The 19,624-nt window shown below is 46.4% G+C and overlaps 1 protein-coding gene across 3 annotated transcripts in view; it reads right to left on the reverse strand.

The window, feature by feature from the left end:
* Positions 1-18,140, reverse strand: part of LOC130522539 (receptor tyrosine-protein kinase erbB-4-like) — a 161,769-nt gene extending 143,629 nt beyond the window's left edge. For all 3 annotated transcript variants that reach the window (XM_057027027.1, XM_057027028.1, XM_057027025.1), the window contains exon 1: positions 17,770-18,140. In XM_057027027.1, the coding sequence (XP_056883007.1) occupies positions 17,770-17,833 (64 nt within the window). In that variant the 5' untranslated portion in view covers positions 17,834-18,140. The remainder of the gene's footprint in view (positions 1-17,769) is intronic.
* Positions 18,141-19,624: the final 1,484 nt, after the last annotated feature.

Below are 19,624 nucleotides of genomic sequence, written 5' to 3' on the forward strand. Positions count from 1 at the left end.
GCGGCACGGCGAAAGCAGACCACCGTAAGATTTCCTCCAGTGACGTAAAACGGGATCAGATGAAAACAAACATCCTTGTGTTTTCCAGATGACAATTCCGGCGGCCTTTTCCTCCGTTATCTCCCTCATATGTGATTCCAGTCAAATTTAGTTCGGCAAGGTTGGCCTCATGTTAGCATGTTCAGCTAACACCCTGAAAGAGCTACGCTTTCAACCAAGGAATACAAGGACATCATCCAGCTGGATGACAGGAAGCCTTTGTACCGAAGGTGGTTCATGCCCCTGCATGACGGCACGCCATCCTCTGCCATCCGTGTGTCCCTGCAAGTATTCCCCTTTGTTTCATCCTCTAATAATGGGAGGAGGATGAGAGGAAATGTCTCAGTGTCAACAACCCGACCACCGAGATTTCATTATTACACCCATAAATCCTGCCCCCATGCCTCGACCTCCTCCTTTCTGTTCCCGTTCCGTCTTCCCTGCGCGCCTGTTTGGATGACAAAACTTGAAACGCACATATGTTTGAGAGAGATAGCGCCTTCCCGTGAAATAACCGTCCATCACGGTGTCAGCGGCAACACCTCTGCTCCCCCGGCGCCGCTCTAACTACTGTCATTTAAAAAGTGTTGGCGTGGGGGCCCCTTTGGGCTTTTGCATGCATTTGTGCCATTTAATCACAGTTCATCTAGCTCTGTATTGTCCACCAGAGTCTTTAAATATATGTTTTATGCAGGTGTGGGTGTGCTTATGTGTCAATAATGAAACCTTTAATGAAAGGGCCACTATTTTCACTCATTTCTGGAGGGAGGAGGTGGAATTGCTGAGTAGCCTCTGATTTAAAAGGCCGCTACATCACAGTAGAAGTGGCGCTGCAGTTATGAGGCCTGACCGGACCTAATGCAGACGTGCTGGTGGAGATAAAGGAAGGTCCTCCATGAACTAGATTTGCAACAGCCTTGTTAAAATAACTGGACTGTGAGAAATGAACCTGCCTGGAAATCATAACCAAGTGGGAAATAATTGGAAAAGGGCATAAATTTAAAAAAGAAGAATAAGAAGCAATGGCTGCCAAATAGGTTTTCATTGAATGGCATCAGGTTTAATGGTATGATTAATTAGCTGGGGGGGGGGGGGGGGTTCAATCTGCAGGAGAGAGACTGAACATTTTGGAGAAAGGAAGTGAGTCGACCACGAAGGCGAGGCGCAGTCCCTCGTTCCATTCTGCACGCTGCACATTGTTTACATCTGCCTAGCTTCGCTCAGAAAATCCAGAAATAAAGAGGAAACAGGGAAAAAAAAGTTTCAGTCACAGCGTAAGTTACTGCCTCATATCCTTCTGACTCACAGGGTTTTCACTTTTATTGCAATTCCAATATGAAATGATGGAGAAATAAGCCAGAAACTGCTGCAGATGCTGCTAAGTGTTGCAGTAAACTATACTTAGCCGCACCTTATTGAGACTGTCTAAGAAATAACTGTTATTGGATAAACTCTGTGGGGCTAAAAGCAGTTATTTAAGGAGTCCACGAGTAATAACTCGAAAACGCTCACAAGCTCACTTTCTAGGGGATTTTTCTGAAGCTTTTATTGACTTGTTATTTTGTAAGAGGGAAAATGCTCCACCTGCCCTCTGACCTGCCCCTGTGAAAGGCTTAAATTTAGCCTCACCTTTCCACACGAAAAGGCAAAGGCATGTGGGTTTTTTAAAATATAGGAAATGAAATACATTCATTCAAAAGATGGAAATGGGGGCTGTGGTTTAACTCGGAGCTCTTTGGAGATTTTGCCTGAAAGAAGACTTGTTTCACAACTCCAGTCGAACTCGAAACAATCGTGTTAAACTTGAAAATCTCCAAAGTGCATTTGTTGCCTTAAACATTCCAATAAAACAAACAGTAAAAAAGCCGTAATGCTGCATCTGTAAGGCTAAAGGAGAATTTTACAGAAGCCATCGCAGCGATCTGGGCCCAGAGCGTCAACACATCAGCCTCTTTCAGTCTCGCCGGCTTCGTCGGAACCTTTTAAAAGAGACGCAGAACCAGGGCGTTGTCTCTCAACGGGAATGCTGCAGCTCGAAAAGCGTCTCGCTTCGGAGAACCCGCAAAAGAGCAAAAGTGATGCTAATTTCTCAAAATGAGATGGTGACTGTGGGCGCGCGGTGTGACATCAGGAAAAAAGCAAAGTTTTCCACCTCATGTTTGTTGTCAGGAGCCGTCGTCTTCTTCTACGATGCGTCTTCTTGAAAACAGCCACCCCCTCCCTCGCTTCTCTAAATTCCTCCCCCTTAGTTGGTACGGGCTGGTCTCTAATTAATCCATAGCCGTCAGTGGGGAAAGGTTTGCTTGTTTACTCTTATTGAAATTAGCAAGGCATGCTTCCCCAGAGATGCAGCGTCAGAAGCACAATTAGCCGACACTGGACTAATTAGGACATGGCACTAATGACACCTCCATGGTTTCAGGGGTGAAGCCAGAAAAGGGGAGGAGGTGAGGGAGGAGAGCAGAAATGAGAAATTAAGGGGGAAAGTAGGAGTAGAACCTCAGCAGGTTTTGGATCAGCAGAGAAACCCAGAATGGTGATGGAGCTGCTGAATCTTTTAACCACTTTACATAAGGCTCTGTTCCACTGAACAGTAGCAACTCGACACGGTTCAGCTCGACACGGTATGCATTGGTTTTCCATTCCAACATGGTGCCTTTTTGACGTGGGTGGTCCGAAACTCTCGTGATGCCGCTAGCACATAAACACAACTCCTTCTTCCTCTCTGGTAAAAGTTTGTTTCGTAGAGTTGGCTCTTCTTAACAAAAAAGTCTTAACAAAAAAGGCAGAAATCCTGATCCAATAAATTCTCTATTACAGTCAGAAATAAATAGCATCAATTGGATTAAATCTCTTCCAGTGCTTTCTGTTAAAAAAAACCTCCAGTTTGTTCCACTTCATTCTTTGATCATCCGCTAATCGTCTTTCCTCAATACCACCTTTGTGTCTACTGGTACGTCTACTGGAACACCCATCGGAGACCTCCAGGTAGACCTCATTTCAGGTCTCGCCATGTGGCTCCATCTTCTCTCACACAGCTGAACAACGCCTGCTATTTTATGTAGCCAATATTTTGCGAAATATAGAAATACACGCCGTCACTATTGCAAGACTTCTAAAGGTGGCAGGTTTGAGTTTTTTGAAATTCTTGTGCCTCAAGAGTGCCGTCAACCAAAAAAGCATGAACAGACCTACACTAATATAATAGAACCTACTCAGTGGCAACCCCAGCCAAATACTGTAGGTCCCTAAGAGTACCGGCCCTGGCGCCCCAAAAGGAACGCACCCACACACAGAAACCGCCAGTGGCAGTTCTCATAAGAAACCCCTTCGCATCCTTCAGCTCCTCGGCACCTTAGCAGAAGGCCAGCCTCACTTCCGCCATTACAATGATTACCACCTCTGTCCATCACATGCTCCATCCCCACCTCACCCTCCCCGAGGGGGGGGACACAGTTGGCCAATTAGTTAGGGTGGACAACCTCGCAGCAGAGAGCCAAACACAAAGAACCGAGCGGGAATGAAAGCTCCAGGGTGAGATGTGTCCTCCGCTCTGACAATCAAAGAAATAAACAACTGTCAGAAACGTTAACACAAGGAAAATGCGGATTTTCTTGGTAATTCACACCGAGTCCAGGCTTGAAAATGAAGTGTGAAAGTCGGGCAACACATATTAGTCTGCACAACTAAGAAGGTCGCATAGTGAGGGTAAACAAGCTTTAAACGCCAGCTTTGATCTTTTGTAAAATATGGAGGCGGCGGCCCACAAGATTGGGGTTAACCTCATTAGAATGGGGTGATACCATCGGTGCGGTGAAGGAAAGATAACACCAGCTTCTCCAGTGAGACAAAGATCAAACTGTGACCGTTAACGGCCTCCCTGGCACATGACTCCCATCCATGGTGGAAGGATCCTGAGTTCGGAGTTACTTTGCACAAGTTTGCTCATCAAACACTGGGAATTTCAGAGAAAACATGCGGCTCTGATCACGATGTCCGCACCACCGCCGCTGCTCGTTAGGTTGATAAAAGTGGCTCATCAGGCTCTGCTGAATTCTTTCCAAAGGGAAAGCAACAATTTTCCCAACTTGTCTTACCTTCCCTCCACCATAACTCAACACTGGGAGCAGAGATTTAAGACTACAAAAGACCGGATCTTCAGAGAAACAGAACGCGGTGTTGCGGTGTGGAGGGAAAAGAAAGGATGAAACAAGGAATTCAAGGTCGAGGGAAGTTGTATAAATCTCCCGTCTCAGTTCATGAGAGCAGCTCAGGAGATGTTTCTCAAGACTTGACGTGAGCATCGAATCCCCGATACAAAAGGTCGGGTTTTTTGAGGTTATTTTAGCGCCGGTCAGGTCCTGCAAATGACCACAGACGTGTTGGTGGAAACAACTGCACAGCCAGCTCGAACCCCTTAAGATGAAAAATAAAACTCCACAGCTCACCAAACTTGGCCCGGTTTTCTCAGGACTCTGGATTATCTTCCTAGTTTCAAAAGCCTGCTTCTTCCTAATAATTTTCAAGTGGCGCATCAGTGAGCCCTTTTCTTTTTCTTCTTTTTTTAAAAAATCTGACGCTCCCAAGATATTTGAAAAGCACTTCAGGTCTAAACTGAGAAGTGGTTGAGTCTTGATTACAGAGCTGGGAAGAAGAAAAAAAGAACCTGTCCAAAGATTCTGATTTAAATAAGGTTTAAAGGGAATGGATATTATGGTCAAGAATGCACTTGCAAGACTGGAAGTGGGGTCAGGGCTCATGGAATTACACACAGAATGAATTCTTTCCAGTATTCAGATGGAAGGAAAATGACTCCAGGGAACGTTACTTTGGATATTACACAAATGCCCCCCCCCCCCCATAAAGAAGAGGAAATTTGTTGGACATGTCCCAAATGCCGGCCTGTGCCACTTGGCTGAGGCAGTGTGAATGGGTACGACGGTGGCAGATGGAGCTGGCCGTCCAAGTGTCCTGAGAGGAGGGGACGAAAAACTGGGAGAGGTCACGCCAGGGGTCTGTTCCCCTGACCTGAGGCTGATGCTAAAATCTGTGGATTTCTACATATGAAAGAGTTCATTTCCTGCACGCATCGAGTGTGTGTGTGTGTGTGTGTGTGTGTGTGTGTGTGTGTGTGTGTGTGTGTGTGTGCGTGTGTGTGTGTCCCTCAGGATTTCCCAGAAGCCACTGCTGTTCCTGTGTGTCTGATGAATGAAGCCCGGTAAGAACCTGGGCACTCCCATTTAACACAGCATGGAGCAACAAACTGCCAATGAAGCAGACAGCAGTAGCAGGGGAATACACACACACACACACACAGACACACACACATGCACACAGACACACTCGCACACTCGCACACACAGCCTGTGGTTGACTGATGTCACTTTAAAGCTTCTTAAATGGCCGATAAACACAACTACAGTATTTGTTATCCTTATCACAATTCAATTTTAATGAACAGCCTTCAGAACAATTCCTTCATTCTGCATCCTCCCCACTAGGTGATGCCAGATATCACACACTCAAGTCACAAACTTCTTAGTCTATATAAAATGTTTTTCTCTGTAAAAGCTTTTGTTTCTAACCAAAAATTTTAGCAAAAGATGGTTGTCCTCCTTTCCTGTGTTTCACTGGAACTGATATAATGAACTGTCAAGTTGCACATGCAACCCAACAGTGCCTGGAGCAACTCCAGGACTGAGGAGGCACTAATGTCTCTCTGGTTCTCCCAGATCCCTCCTGCAGGATTACTCACTCAAGAATAAGGCACAACTATACTAAATGCTCATTCAACATAATGTAAAAAATAAAAATAAAAAATCACGGCCAAATGTCCATTGAAGTGAGGAACTGACAGTAAAAAGCAAACAGAATGTCAAAATTGCTGTAACATTCAGACAAGGGAATGAAAACACTACAAACACAACATGAAAGAAGAAGAAACACGTGTGTTTGCTGTAGTCAGAGTGGTATTTAATTAGGAGACAAACATGTGGTATTTTTATGGTAAATTAACAAATTGCCTGTGTAGGTCCAAGCTGCGGCATGAGCAGCACCCCCAGAGATGTGCACACACACAGTAACACACAGACGCACACCCCAGTGAGCAAAGCCATAACAGCACGTAGTTAATTACACTCATAATTAAGCCTGGAACTCTAAAGGCCAGCATCATCACGCACTGCGCGGACAACTGCACGCCAATGACTTTCTCCTCATTTGAGGGTGCATTTTATGTGTGTGTGTGTGTGTGTGTGTGTGTGTGTGTGTGTGTTGTGTGTGTGTGTGTGTGTGTGTGTGTGTGATTTGGGAGTCTTGGGCCAAAATGAATGTCATTTTTCATCTTCTAATAAATGAAGTAATTTCCTCATCTCTGGGTATGCGCGTACTCCATGTGTATATTATATTGTTTCAGTTTGTCCCCATTAGTGAAAGTTGTATTTGAAGGTACATTTTCTCACACTCCATTAGTGCTTTCTGCGTATGCAGGTAGGTAGAAGTTCATTACGTTACGCGAGGAGAAGTGGGTGAAAATGTCAAACCACAACTGTTGTTTTGGTTGATTGGCTGGTTGGACTACGTTACAGTTTCAAGTAAACTGGGGGGGGGGGTGAAACAGAATGGGGCAGATGTGAAGGGGGCAGACGCAAGAAGCTTGATTTCAGAGAAATGAAGCCTTGTGCTCACTGACGGCTGGTCTTCGGAGCCCGTCGAACCATTGTGTCGTTCCGGGAAAACGATGCACCAGAAAGGAAGAAAATGACCCCGGGTAATTTATGCCACCGGCATCCTGGCGGTGCGTTTACTGTCCGCCCTTTGTACCCAATTGAAGTTCGTGATTTAGCACACTCCTGCGAGGTTTGGATGGCACCCGTCCGTCTGTCAGTCCGTGCCGAACATGTGTTGTAATGCAAATGAGGCCTGCTGCCTCTTCACCGCAACACCACTTTTTAATTGAACCATTTGATCTGTGGCTAATTTAACTAATTAGAGGCACCATTCTCCCAGCAGAACGTTGTTGTTGGGTTTTTTTTCCCTTTCACCCGTGTGTTTGCCCGTCTTTTACCTCCTTTCCCTAACTAACCACCGAGCTGATTGCCATCTGCCGTTTAAAAGAGTTTCCAAAAACAGAACAGCTTCTCGCTTCATCTGAAGCGTAGAACTGACAGGTGCACCGTTAAAGGTAATAATGTTACTTTAAAAAAAAGAATGCACAGATGCTCATTATACAGGCGCACGCAGGGAAATTAGCAGTAAGTGTTTTATGTGCCCGTAGTTTTATATCTCCATGGCAGCGACTGAAGAGGAGGCAGCAGCGGCTCCGTGCTGACTGTTTTATGCACTTGGCACTAGCGTAAGCACTTTGATCTGCATCTATATAAAATAAATTATGCATCTTTGATCTGCGTTTACATTCCTTCTGACGCCGAATGTGCACTATAGAGGTTGTACATCAAAAGAAAAAAGCTCACTGTTCCAGATCCTGCTGGTTTTTATGGAGTGTTATAATAATAATAACCGTTGCTATTATATTATTATTATTATTATTATTATTATTATTATTATTATTATTATTATTATTACAGGTGGAACCGGTCAGATGAGTGTCACAAGAAGCATGACATCATCTGCATACGCCAGTTTACATTCAGCAAACCTGGCGAGCTGTTTCAGGCTATCACACAGAAAACGAGACACTCAGCAACCAAATCCTTAGAATTGGAGAAAAATGATTTTTCTTTGTAAAGAAGCTCTTTAAAGCCATTAAATCTTCCTCCCACTGGTTAAAACTCTTCAGAGGTTTGATTCCTGGGGTACTGGGGAGCTAACTCAGGTCATAGGCAGAAAAATTAAAGCGTGTGAGAAGCGTGGGAGAGGAGTGTGGCACAGCTCTGGACGCTTCCAGAGGTGATGAAAAGGTTTCATTACGGATTCTGCAGCTGAAATTTAAGACGCTCTTAATGTTCCTCAACTTTAAGGGTTTTCGTGGTCTCCTGCGATGCGTATGTCACTGGAGGGAGGGCAGTTGTTCTCTTCTCTGTATCGGATGTAGAACAACCGAGAAAACATAGAAACACATCAGGTCCATCCAGCCCAACCCTGACATTTCCCAGTACGTTTGCTGGTACTCGGCTAGCTCCTCAAAACAAGTAGCGTCGCGTGATTACAATCTGAAAGGTGGCAGCAACACTCAAGTCAACGAGTGATTATGTCGGCTTTCCTCATCACACTCGAGAAATCACTTGAACGAGGCAGGGAGCCAAACAGCCGGCCGTTGGGCCCGTTGTTGTTCGGTGAATGGGAACTCAACTGGGACCAGTCTCGGTTTCTGATATTGGGGAATTGGGCAAGAGCCCAGGGCAAAAAAATTCTTCTTGGCTGGTGAAGGGCGTCACAAAAAAACGTTAAAATGCCATGACGATCCAATACGATTATCCAGCTTCCTGTTGGTGGACTCTGTTTGCTTATTATGCGGCGGAGCCGTTGTGTGTAAACGAGAATGTCACCGGCAAACTGGTGCTGGAGCCTATCACAGCTGCATAAGGGCAAAGGCTGGGTACCCCCCCCCGGTATCCCCACCCCCCACCACCATCCCTGAATGAGTCGCCAGCTCATCAGGGTCCTAAACACATATTTTTCTCCACTTAACTTATAACATACTATTATGTTTTCCCCACAGTTTTTTACACCTCTTATTTAGCACATATATGTCTTTATAATAACACATATAATAAAACAGTTTGCTTACCCAGTTGGGTTTGTTTGTTTGTTTGTTTGTTTGTTTGTTTGTTTGTTTTTCCAGGGGGGGGCAGGGTGTCCACCAGTGCCCGGGAGCAGTAATGAGTACAGAACTGTGGAAACGCTCTGTGATACCTCAGATAAACACTGAATTGTTTGCATAATTAGAATTCTCTAAAGGTTTTATGAGGCATTATTGGCAATAATTGACTGTCATCTCATCCGCGCTAAACATCTGCGTGACATCTGCTTGACCTCTCAGCGGGTCGGCGTTTCAAATGCCACTGCAGTTGTACACAATTATGGCATCGTGGCGCGGGAGCGAGCGCCAGCATTCGGTGGCGTGCTCTGCGCAGATGCCATTTGGGAGCGTTGGCCTTGAGACACGGCGCTCTCATTAAGTAAATGAGGGGATCGCAGACACAGATGGTGGGAAAAGAAGGAAAACCAAATAACCGCACTTCCTCCTCATTCTCTCTGGGAAGCCCACCAGGCTGCAACTGTTCCTCTCACCTCTGCACACCATCCTTCCCCTCGCCTGCCGTCACACCCCCTCTCTTCATCTGCTGTCCATTTCCCTTTCTCCCTCTCTCCCTCCTGTCAGAGTGTCTTTATGAACACCATCACATGTCCTGCAGGTACATATTACAGGACTGGAAACAGGAAATGAAACCTGACAGCCTGCTAGCGCATCTGTGTAGCTAATATGTTGAAATATGGACGTTTCTGTGCCTACACGCAGCTGTCGAACTCTTAAAAAAAACTTCAAATCCTTTTAATCCCAGTCTCCACCACCTGCACTGCCATCTACTGACAGACTCCGTGTCTTTAATCCGCGACGACAGACCCGAGCACTGACGCTACCAGCTAACCCCTCCATATGTACCTGCACCGCGCAGCTCGGAAACACGATTTCAGGGCTGTGGGAGCATTCGGAAAACGGGATTCTCAAGTGGAACACAAGCTCACACAGACAACTAGAGGAGCCGTCCGTTGCTGCCGTACCATCGCGGTGGGAAACCTCGTGTTTGTCTGTTTTCAGACAGAACATTTTCCCACAGTGCTTATCGCTGGCACGACACGTGAACGCCAGCGTCCACTCTGGAATTGAATGGGCCTGGAATTAACATGACCTGCAGTCTTGTGATCGGGAATCATGGTTTCATCGGAAAAAAGTCCGGTCTGACCAATCACAGCACGAGGAGATAAAGAAGGGCGTAAGCAAGGAAATGTTGCCAAAGAAAGATCTATTATTGCTGCATCTCAACATTAAAAGTGTGAACTTTTCAGAGCAAACAGTTTGGACATCCCTGAATAATCCAGTCGGCATTAGCTTACAAGCCACTATGCATTCGCCCATGCAAAGTAGCCACATGCGACTTCATTTTGAGGACATATGGTTGACAAGAAACCAACATATGAGCTCACGCAAAGTCCTTGTTCACCATCTTTACTCGTCTGTTCGGTAAAAGCGACCAACGACAGTGCAGCAGCATTAGCGATATCCATGGAGACGAGGCAAATCAAGGCTGCGCATGACGGCGAGAGATGTAAATACACAATGAAATGCACTGCAGACCACACACACAGGCACCTGCACACACAAACACACATGGAGGGAGAGAGAGAGATGAGAGAGGAGAGAGAGAGAGAGAGGGAGAGAGAGAGAGAGAGAGAGAGAGGCGGGGGAGAGAGAGAGAGGGAGAGAGAGAGAGAGAGGGAGAGAGGAGGAGAGAGAGAGGGGAGAGAGGAGGGAGAGAGAGGGAGGGAGAGAGAGAGAGAGAGAGAGGAGAGAGAGCGAGGGAGAGAGAGAGAGAGTGAGAGAGAGGGAGAGTGCCAGTGTGGCCTGTGTTGATTAATTGGAGTGTTCAGCAGCAGTGATAGCTCTACCCCTCAGAGACAAAATACTGTCTTACACTCCACCTTAACCTCTACCAGGCACACACACACACACACTAAACACACACACACACCAACACTAACACACTTCGGTCTGTGCAGCTATCAGCATACTGTGCTGATTTCCAGTCTTTTCCAGGCAAACTTTACTTCACTCAGCCACCACACACACACACACACACACACACACACACACCACACACACACACACTCACACACACACGCAGGCGCCGGCTCACGCATCCCACACACACCCTAGCCTGACCAAGAGCTGCAAGTTTTATGCACCTTTAAGGCAGCCGCAGGAGCAGCCATATTTCTGCTGGACTGCAAGGTGACTCCACGCAGCAGGAAAAGAGGAGGAGCGAGGAGGAGAAAGAACAAGCGAGGAGGAGAAAGAACAAGCGAGGAGGAGAAAGAACAAGCGAGGAGGAGAAAGAACAAGCGAGGAGGAGAAAGAACAAGCGAGGAGGAGAAAGAACAAGCGAGGAGGAGAAAGAACAAGCGAGTCTCCACCTGTGGTCGCGGTATTGTTCCACACTAACTGACCCACAATCCCTCACTATTGCCCTTTCCTTTGTCTGGCACTCGGCTCCTTATCTGTCCTTTGAGACTTTCCATCTCGATGTTCGGCTTTGTCTCCCCACTCTGTCGAACACGCGCGCTCTCCTTGTCGCACGCTCCTCCACCTTTTCTCCCTCTCCCCTGCGCTTTATTCCCTCCTTCCCCGGTCAGCTGTCATGGCTGCCACTTCCTCGCGCCCACTCATTTATTACAGGTCACCGTAGCAGAGGGGACCGTTTAAAAAGGACAACATGCTCCATCTGAAACCGCCCGCAGCCTCAACCGCGGCTGATTTGCAAACATGCAAAAGAAACCTCCGTGACCTTTGTGAGCCAACACACACCGAAAAATAATAATAAACCAAAGTGCCACAACAAAATATGCCTTGTTGTCATTTCACCATCTTCCCTCCTTATGAGCGGAATGTTGGAAACATTTTCCTTGAGGCAGCGTAAGAGTTAACTCTAAGGCCATTTGGGGGGGATTACAGAAATTGAAGGGATTTCTGCTTACTTAAGTCTAAAGGCATTAAAGCGGATAAGTAATTACAAACGATATTGAAATTAGCATAATTTTCTACAGTTTAGCACGGAAACTGTTGCCAAAACCGTTTTTTTTTTTTACATTTGACGCTCGCTGACGTCGAATGAACACACATGACGCGTGGAGACGGGCGGCCGCCAACAAAACTTCGCTTTCCACTCCTAAAAATGAGCACGTTTCCGCGACTCAAACAGATTCAACCCCGGAGTACTAGCTTAGCACAAACCTAACGCTTCTGCCGTGGCTCTGAACTGGCATACTTCACCTTTCTCACATGTACAGCTTAATTTCAGTATTATACTGTTTGGTATATCGCCCCTCCCCCACCCTTTTCTGTTCACAACTTAATTAAAAGCCCTTCTGCCTCTGTAACGCACATGGAGCCCTGACATAGTGCCTGTCAGATTAAGGCCCTGATTATGGCAGGTGTCACATACAAGCCTTGGGAGAGTAAATATCTGTAATTTGTGCTACAATTAAGCAGATTAGCTACTCTGAATATTTTAGCAGGGATTAGCTCACACACAACAGGCCAGGCATGCACGCTGGCAGGGAGTCTCGCTTAGCCACATTTTTTACAGCCATAAGGAGCAACCTTGAAACAAGTGCGTCGTTGTGTAAAGGTGTGCGTCCAGGGATGTTACACACGGAAGCGAGAGGAACAAATTTTAATTCATACAAGATGGACTTGAATGGGTGCATCGAAATGCAAATGAGGGATTACAAATGTGTGATCGGCTTTCTATTCAAAGATTTTCCTTGAAAACGGCGGGCTTTGTCAAGGTTACAGAGGGGAAGACAGAAAAAAATCTTTTGTGATTTTAATGCTCCCTATTGTGCTGCGCTGAGAGGGGAGACAGAGAGGAAAAGGAAGCAGAGTGAGGGACGGTGAAAGATGCCGGAGAAAGACCTGGCTGTCAGTGAAAGAGTCAACGCTACTTCTGCTTTGTAAAGAGCTACTGCCAATCAACGTCTCCTCGTCCTCTTCTTCCTCCTCTTCTTCACCGCTTTAGCCTTTTTTGGCTTTGTGGCTCATAATGCTACAGTAATGGGTCTAGGTTTCTTTATCAAAGGCTATGCATGATGAGAAAATTGGGCTGTGTTGCAACCTCTGGGTGCACATCTACTATATATGGACATGTACTTGAGGGGGGGGAAACTGCAAAACATGCTAAGATGTTGCTGTTTGCTAGTATGTTAGCCATAACTGTTTATGTTGACCTCAAGATTCAGACCTACCTGCTGTCCTCTCGGGTCAAACTGACCCCGTCTGTCCTGGTTATAAAGCACGAGTAATGAAAAAAAGCTGTGAACTTTTTTAACTTTTTTTAACATCTCCTCATATATGTTGCATTCATGTTTTGTAATATATGGTAATTTGTAATAACCTAATTTGCATGGAATTAAAAAATATTGAGCAAACAGGAAGATCAGAAGTTGCGATGAAATCGGGTTGTCACATCCGAGCATGGAAAGGTGTGTGTGTGCGTGTGTGTGTGTGTGTGTGTGTGTGTGTGTGTGTGTGTGTTGTGTGTGTGTGTGTATGTAAATGTGGCTGGGAGGACCACAAATTCTATAAATTTTAAGAAAACACACATAAAAAAACAAGAGGAAGGTTCAGGCAGTAGCCTGATTATTTATAGTCATTAAATAATAAATCAACACATGAATTTTTTTATGTTGCAGTCAATAATTGTCAGTCAAATGGCCGCTGGTCTGTCGCATTAATGCTGCACTCTGCACTCTCAGGCAGATGACAGATTAATTTAAACATAAAAATAAAAGAGCAACAAACAGATACTGGGTTACTATGGTAATATCATCTCATTTACACAAAATTACTAATTAATTTGAAGCGACTTTTTTTTTTTAAATGTTTGTCCTTTTACATTCCATGAGCTGATTAAACTGCATTTATCAAATTACAACCACAACGTTTATTAATCTTAATTTCTTAAATGTGTTTAAACTTGTCATCTTTGACGGCAGCATTAATTTCTTAAATCTGCTTTTAATCTGTCCCACACTCTCCATAATTGTCCCTCACATTACGTTTAAAGAGCAGTTACTTCAAACAGCCCTGCGTCTTCCTGCTCAATTATGGATTAATTGCCATTTATCATTGGATGTGCAGTCAACTCACATTTCCAGGAATAAAAAATACACCCACTTTAAAAACAAATGCATCCCGACACTTATCAACACACTGACGATTGTTGTTCTAGAAAAACATGCAGCAGAAATTAGCATCAAAATTCCCTCTCTTTAGTGGCACGCACACACACACACACACACCACACACACACACACACACACACACACACACACAGAGCGCCCACAGCATGTTGTCTGTGGAACAAACTGGGTGTCATCATTAAAGGAGCGCTAAAATTAGCTGCCTTCTCCCTGTGTGAAGAGAAGGATGGACAGAGGAGAGGAAATAAAATAAAAGCCGTTAAAGGTGGAAAGAAAAGTTGAGCCGGTGAAAGGTGATGCAGGGGAATAAAGTGGAAAATGCCATGGAGAGTGTGTGTGTGTGTGTGTGTGTGTGTGTGTGTGTGTGTGTGTGTGTGTGTGTGTGTGTGTGTGTGTGTGTGTGTGTGTAGGAACCCTCTCAGGATGGAGGCATTTGTCTCTGAGTGGAATTACAAGTGGCGGGCCAAACAAACCCTCCAGTGGTCTAGAAGAAACAGAACAGGAAGAGAGCGAAATAAAAAAGATTTCTCTCTCTTTCCTGTCCTTTCTTGTTCTCCACTCACTCGCCCTGTGTGCGCGCGTGCATGCGTGTGTGTGTGTGTTTTGTCACACTTGAAACAAAAAAAGCAGAAAATGGCCATAATTTAAGTTCGATCGGGACACTTGAAGGGCCCTCTGGAGATAGCAGCGTTCGAGATTTGGCGGCATCTAGTGTTGAGAATTCTGGGAATGCCCTTTCACCTGTAAAAACCACGACTCTGTGTGCGTCTTCAATAGAAACAGCCAGTAGAGAAAGAAACGAGAAGCGTGGGCTGAGAGAATCTCGGCGCTTGGGAGCTCTTTTTCTGTGTGGGAGTGAGATCTCAGTCCTCCTGAAAGGGGACATCTGTGCCAGGCTTCCATGCCTCCTGACCAGTAACTCAGACTGGGAGCTGGCACCGGACGCACTGCTCATCATTAGGTGGCAAAAGCAGTGGGGGTGATGTGGGGGAGGGGAGGGGAGGGGGGGGGGGGGGGTTGCTGGTTGAGAAAGTCTGTCCTGCCAAGCGCGCTTGGTGCCAGGGACGGAGGGGGGCTAAGAACCTTCAGGGATGATTACACAGGCCAATAAATCTGCTGTTTTGCACCCAGGCCTCGAATGTTTCCCCCCCCTCATGCTGAGCAGTTGTGACTCCGCATGTCAATATTTGTGCCGTTCCCAAATCGGGATGAACAGAAGCTTCTCTGTACAGCCGACGGCCAACAAAAGTCAGAATACGGGCTCGTGACGTGGCCCCGTCTCCCTCCCCAGAGGCCCCCGAAACAGCATCATCTTTGTTTGGCACGGCGCTAATCAGAGATGCGGTCTGGGGAGGGCCGCTACACTCTCAGGCCATGGTGTTCCATCACCCCCCGCCCCCACACACACACACACACACACACACGGATCGTAGCATCCCCTCGTGGCCCGCTGGGAACGTCCAGCTGTGACAAAGTGAACAAATATCAGCCCACACCTCAATGTCACCCTCGCCAGATCGCAGTCGCTATTCTTTTTGTGGCAACGGCCATATGCAACCCGCCCCCCCCCCACCACCACCACCACCCAACCCGGACATGATCCACATATCTATCGGCTCGTCAGAAATGATCGCGGAGCGTCTGACGCGCGTCCAGCCCGAGCCTGGCACGGGCAGATAGCGAGTTATGATAGCAATGTTGACTAATTTAGAGCAAGATTGAATTCCTTCACCCCCCCCCACTCATCTCTCATGTTGTCAAATAAAGGCTCAACAGTCTAGACTGATGCTATCGGAGAGGGGGAAAAAAGGAGCTTAATTAGCTTGTAATAAATCCTCATTTCCGTCAGTCTTCTCCAAAGCCTCAGGCAGTTCGATGTGTGCCAGCTGACAGACGCCCAGTAATTTGATAGTGGCATTCAGCGGGTTTCCCTCTGGCCGTCCCCTCTCTCCCCGAGGCCATTTCACAGGAGAGTACGTCTTTAAATGTCACCCCCCCACCACACACACACACACACCTAGAGATCCACATGTGGACGCAGCCGTTGGAACACACACGCAAGCTGAAAGGTTTCAGGCGGATGCAGAGAATAAAGGACGGTCAAGCTAAAGGTGCTAACATTTCTAAAGTGTTATTTAGCTGTTTCTACCATAAAGGACACACATACACACTCACACTCTCTCCCACACACACACACACACACACAAAAGACACAGACCTTCTGCCATGCTCTCTGGAGGAATTCAATATCACTCTCTTCCTTTTTTACCCTCCAAAGACGATAAAATATGAACCTGCGAACCTGAGCTGAACCTAATCTGGGCCGAACCTGGGAGGAAAACAGTGGTCGCCGCCAGATTTGTGCACGTTTACGTTGAAAATGTGACAGGTGAAAGGTTTTCATTTGTCCCTCGTGTGGCGCAGACATGACTCAGCAAAGATGCGTGTAATCTGCGTTCTCGTCACTAGGAGCCGACTCTTGCACCCCAGGCCATTGAGGTCAGAAAGATCTGCTGAAGGCTTCATTTCCTCCAGGTACCTTAACGTCATGAGCATTAACATGAGGCGTCCGCAGCCAGAGCTCACGTATGTTCCATTTCTGATTGCAGACGTGAGCATCGCCTTGACCTTCTTGGTCCACAGGTGCTTTTGAACAAACCTGCCATCAGCCATGTGCATAAATCACCTCCACTAGGCGTAGCCCGGACCGCCGGGGCAGAAACCCGCATGGCAGATATGGACGGGAGTGGATGTGTGTGGAATTAATAAAGCAGCGAGGGTGTCCGTGCATTCATTCAGCCCCTGTTTCATAAAATCCTTTCACCCAAAATATGGGCAGTTTGAATTTAAGCTGCTCGTAAACCAAAAGACGGGAAAACCTGGAGCCTGTTGTGTTCATCCAACGCCTCCCACTTGATGCCTTTAATTTTTAATATTTCCCCAAATTTGGAAGAAATTTTACACGAGCGATCGATTCAGAACAGTCCCTGAGCTCCAAACCTAACAGAAGACCAGATCATGGTAAAGTCTTCTCTCATCAGTGAGGAGGAGCTTGGAGCAAATTCTGCAAAAAGTTCGACATCAAACAAGCTTCCAATGGTCTGAACTGGTCGCGGACAGACTTGCACCCCGGTGATTCTGGAGCAAAAACACAGCAAAACTGTCTACAAATAACCTCCAGGGGGGGCAGAAGAATGTCTGCGTGCAACACGTCAATAAACGTAGAGTTGCCCTCGCAATAAACTGGCGATCGATTAGCATGAACGCATCAGAGGTGTTTACTGGGAACGTTGCAAAAAGATTAAAGTGATTTTCATCCAGGGACTGACACCACAGGGGTCCTTCTGATGAAAGGGAGATGTTTCCCCCACAGTGGATCGGCTACATTTGAATTATTCAAAGACACCAAGGAATCAGAACCGCGCCACTGGTGCAACCGAGCTCAACTCGGATAAAGCGGCGGTCCTCGATCTGTCACTGCGCTGGAGGCACTTCAGCCAAAACGGTGGCGCATTCACTCATATTTGGGCTGAAGCCCCTGTCTTTGCAGGGACTTCTGAGAGCCGGTTGGCGCTGGAGCTCAGTCAGAGGAGAAATCAAACCAGTGCGTAATGGGCGGATAACTGCAAACATGCGTTCGGGACGCTCTGCGTGTAGTTTCGGTTGGTGCACAGGCGACCCGTTGGCACCTGAACGCCACATGTGCTGGGATCAGTCCCGAACTGAAAAAGTCCGGTTCTGGTGGCCGCTTCGGACGCACAAGCAGCGCAGCGACGCGCATCAACTCACCTGACTGTGCTGCGCTGGAGCGGATCACCGCCAAAGTGACGAGGACGCAAACCGGGAACTTCATCTTCGGAGCAGAGAGAGAGGAAGCCTGCTTGTCTGGTTAACTGTCGTAACTCACATGTCCACTTCAGATATCCTCAGTTTTGTTTGGTTTGTTTGGTTTTCCTCACGAGCCCGTCACCAAAATAAACAAGGAGAGGAAGAAGAAGCCCGTGCGCACTCCGAGGCGGCGCCGTGGAGAGCTTTTACGCAGCGCTCGCTCTTGTTTGTTTATCAGTTCCCGGACTCGTGTTTAGGTCAGTTTCCTCCGTGGTTTCTCTCAGCCATTTACTCCCCACACTGCCATACAGCCGGTGGCGGGAGGGGGGGGGCTGAGGGTTGGGGGGGTTCTGGTTGCGCGTGTGTTTGAATTAGGATTGATGATTGGGGGGAGAACACGCCTCCGGAGCGCGACTGACACCGTCTACATCCAATTACAGCGGACATCCCAAAAATATTTTGAGGGTGATTTTTGTTTTGGGGGGGGGGGGGGGTGGCTCCGCCCATCTCACTAATCACCTGCTCTGATTGGATATTTGGCCGAACAGCTGTCGTCTATACACCTGTCACGGCCTGCGAATGTGTTGGACGCGTTCAAAATAAAATCGAATTATCGATACCGACTTCGATGGCTTCGTTGAATATGTTGTTTTTTTATTTTTAATGTTCCTGCTTTGAGTTTCGATTTGAAGATGAAAGTTTTCTTGCTTATTCTCCGCACCCCAGCTTCCTCTCCTGCTGTCATCCGTGGATGGTTGAGCGCGTCCTGACGCGGCCTGTCCGAGCAGATCCAAATTTGTGATCCGTGAAGGCTGAGAAGTCGAGCGCAAACTGCTTCCATCATAAATATGAGGCCGCGGTGAAGTGAAGCGCGCTCATTCATTGGCCTCTTCTGCCCTCTAGCGGACGATTAGCCCAAATTTATTATTTAGTAATTCAACTTTTTAACGAGGGCAATTTTTATTTAGTTTGCTTGTTTCCGTTTTTTACTCACACAATAAAGATTTATTCATTTCCTTTGTTAGCCTTTGTTGATTACAACTGTATGTTTAACTTATTTTGAAATGTCCTGTCCTTTGCCTCATTTGTTGATTGAAAGCGCAGTAAATTTAGCATATTTAAGTTGGTAAAATTATATTTTTTCCTCCCCTGTATGTTTACAAGAAATATGTTTATTAACTTTTTTTTTCTCAAGGAATTAGAGATATAAGCCCATCAGTGTCCAGGGGGAGGTTGTCTTCAAACGAAAGTTTCAAAATCAGCGTTGTTTACTCATTAAAAGGGCCCTTTGCAAGCACGTTAACCAGTGTTGAATGATGTAAAAGACTCTAGAGTGTTGGGAAAATAATCAAATTAGCGCCAGCAAACAAATCTACCAATTAAAATATGGACCAGAGGGAAAATGGCTGTCAGTTCGCACACCAGAGCAGGAGACACATGAAAACATTTATGTGAGTCGTGGGATTTAAGCTCCCTCTCTCCTTCTCGGTGGCAGCACAACAACAGCTGAGCAGCAGTGAGAATACTAATCAACCGTGGGTGTGCACAAATCTGCAGATAAAACTACTAGACATTAGATGTGAATACCAACGCTAACTCTGGTTATCGGCAACAGTCCTCCATCACAAATAGAATTTAAATACAAATGTCAGTGTGTAAGATTTGGCGACATCTAGTTGCAAAAACACAGGTTATGTGAACTGACTAGCTTTTATCGCCATCTCTTTATCAGGCCTCGAAGATACAAAATGGCATTTCTTGCACGTTCTGAACAGATGTTTCTGTTCTGACATGACAAATCTAAATATAAGAGTCA

This window comes from Takifugu flavidus, chromosome 3, assembly GCF_003711565.1.
Source record: "Takifugu flavidus isolate HTHZ2018 chromosome 3, ASM371156v2, whole genome shotgun sequence".
Classification (NCBI taxonomy): Eukaryota; Metazoa; Chordata; class Actinopteri; order Tetraodontiformes; family Tetraodontidae; genus Takifugu; species Takifugu flavidus.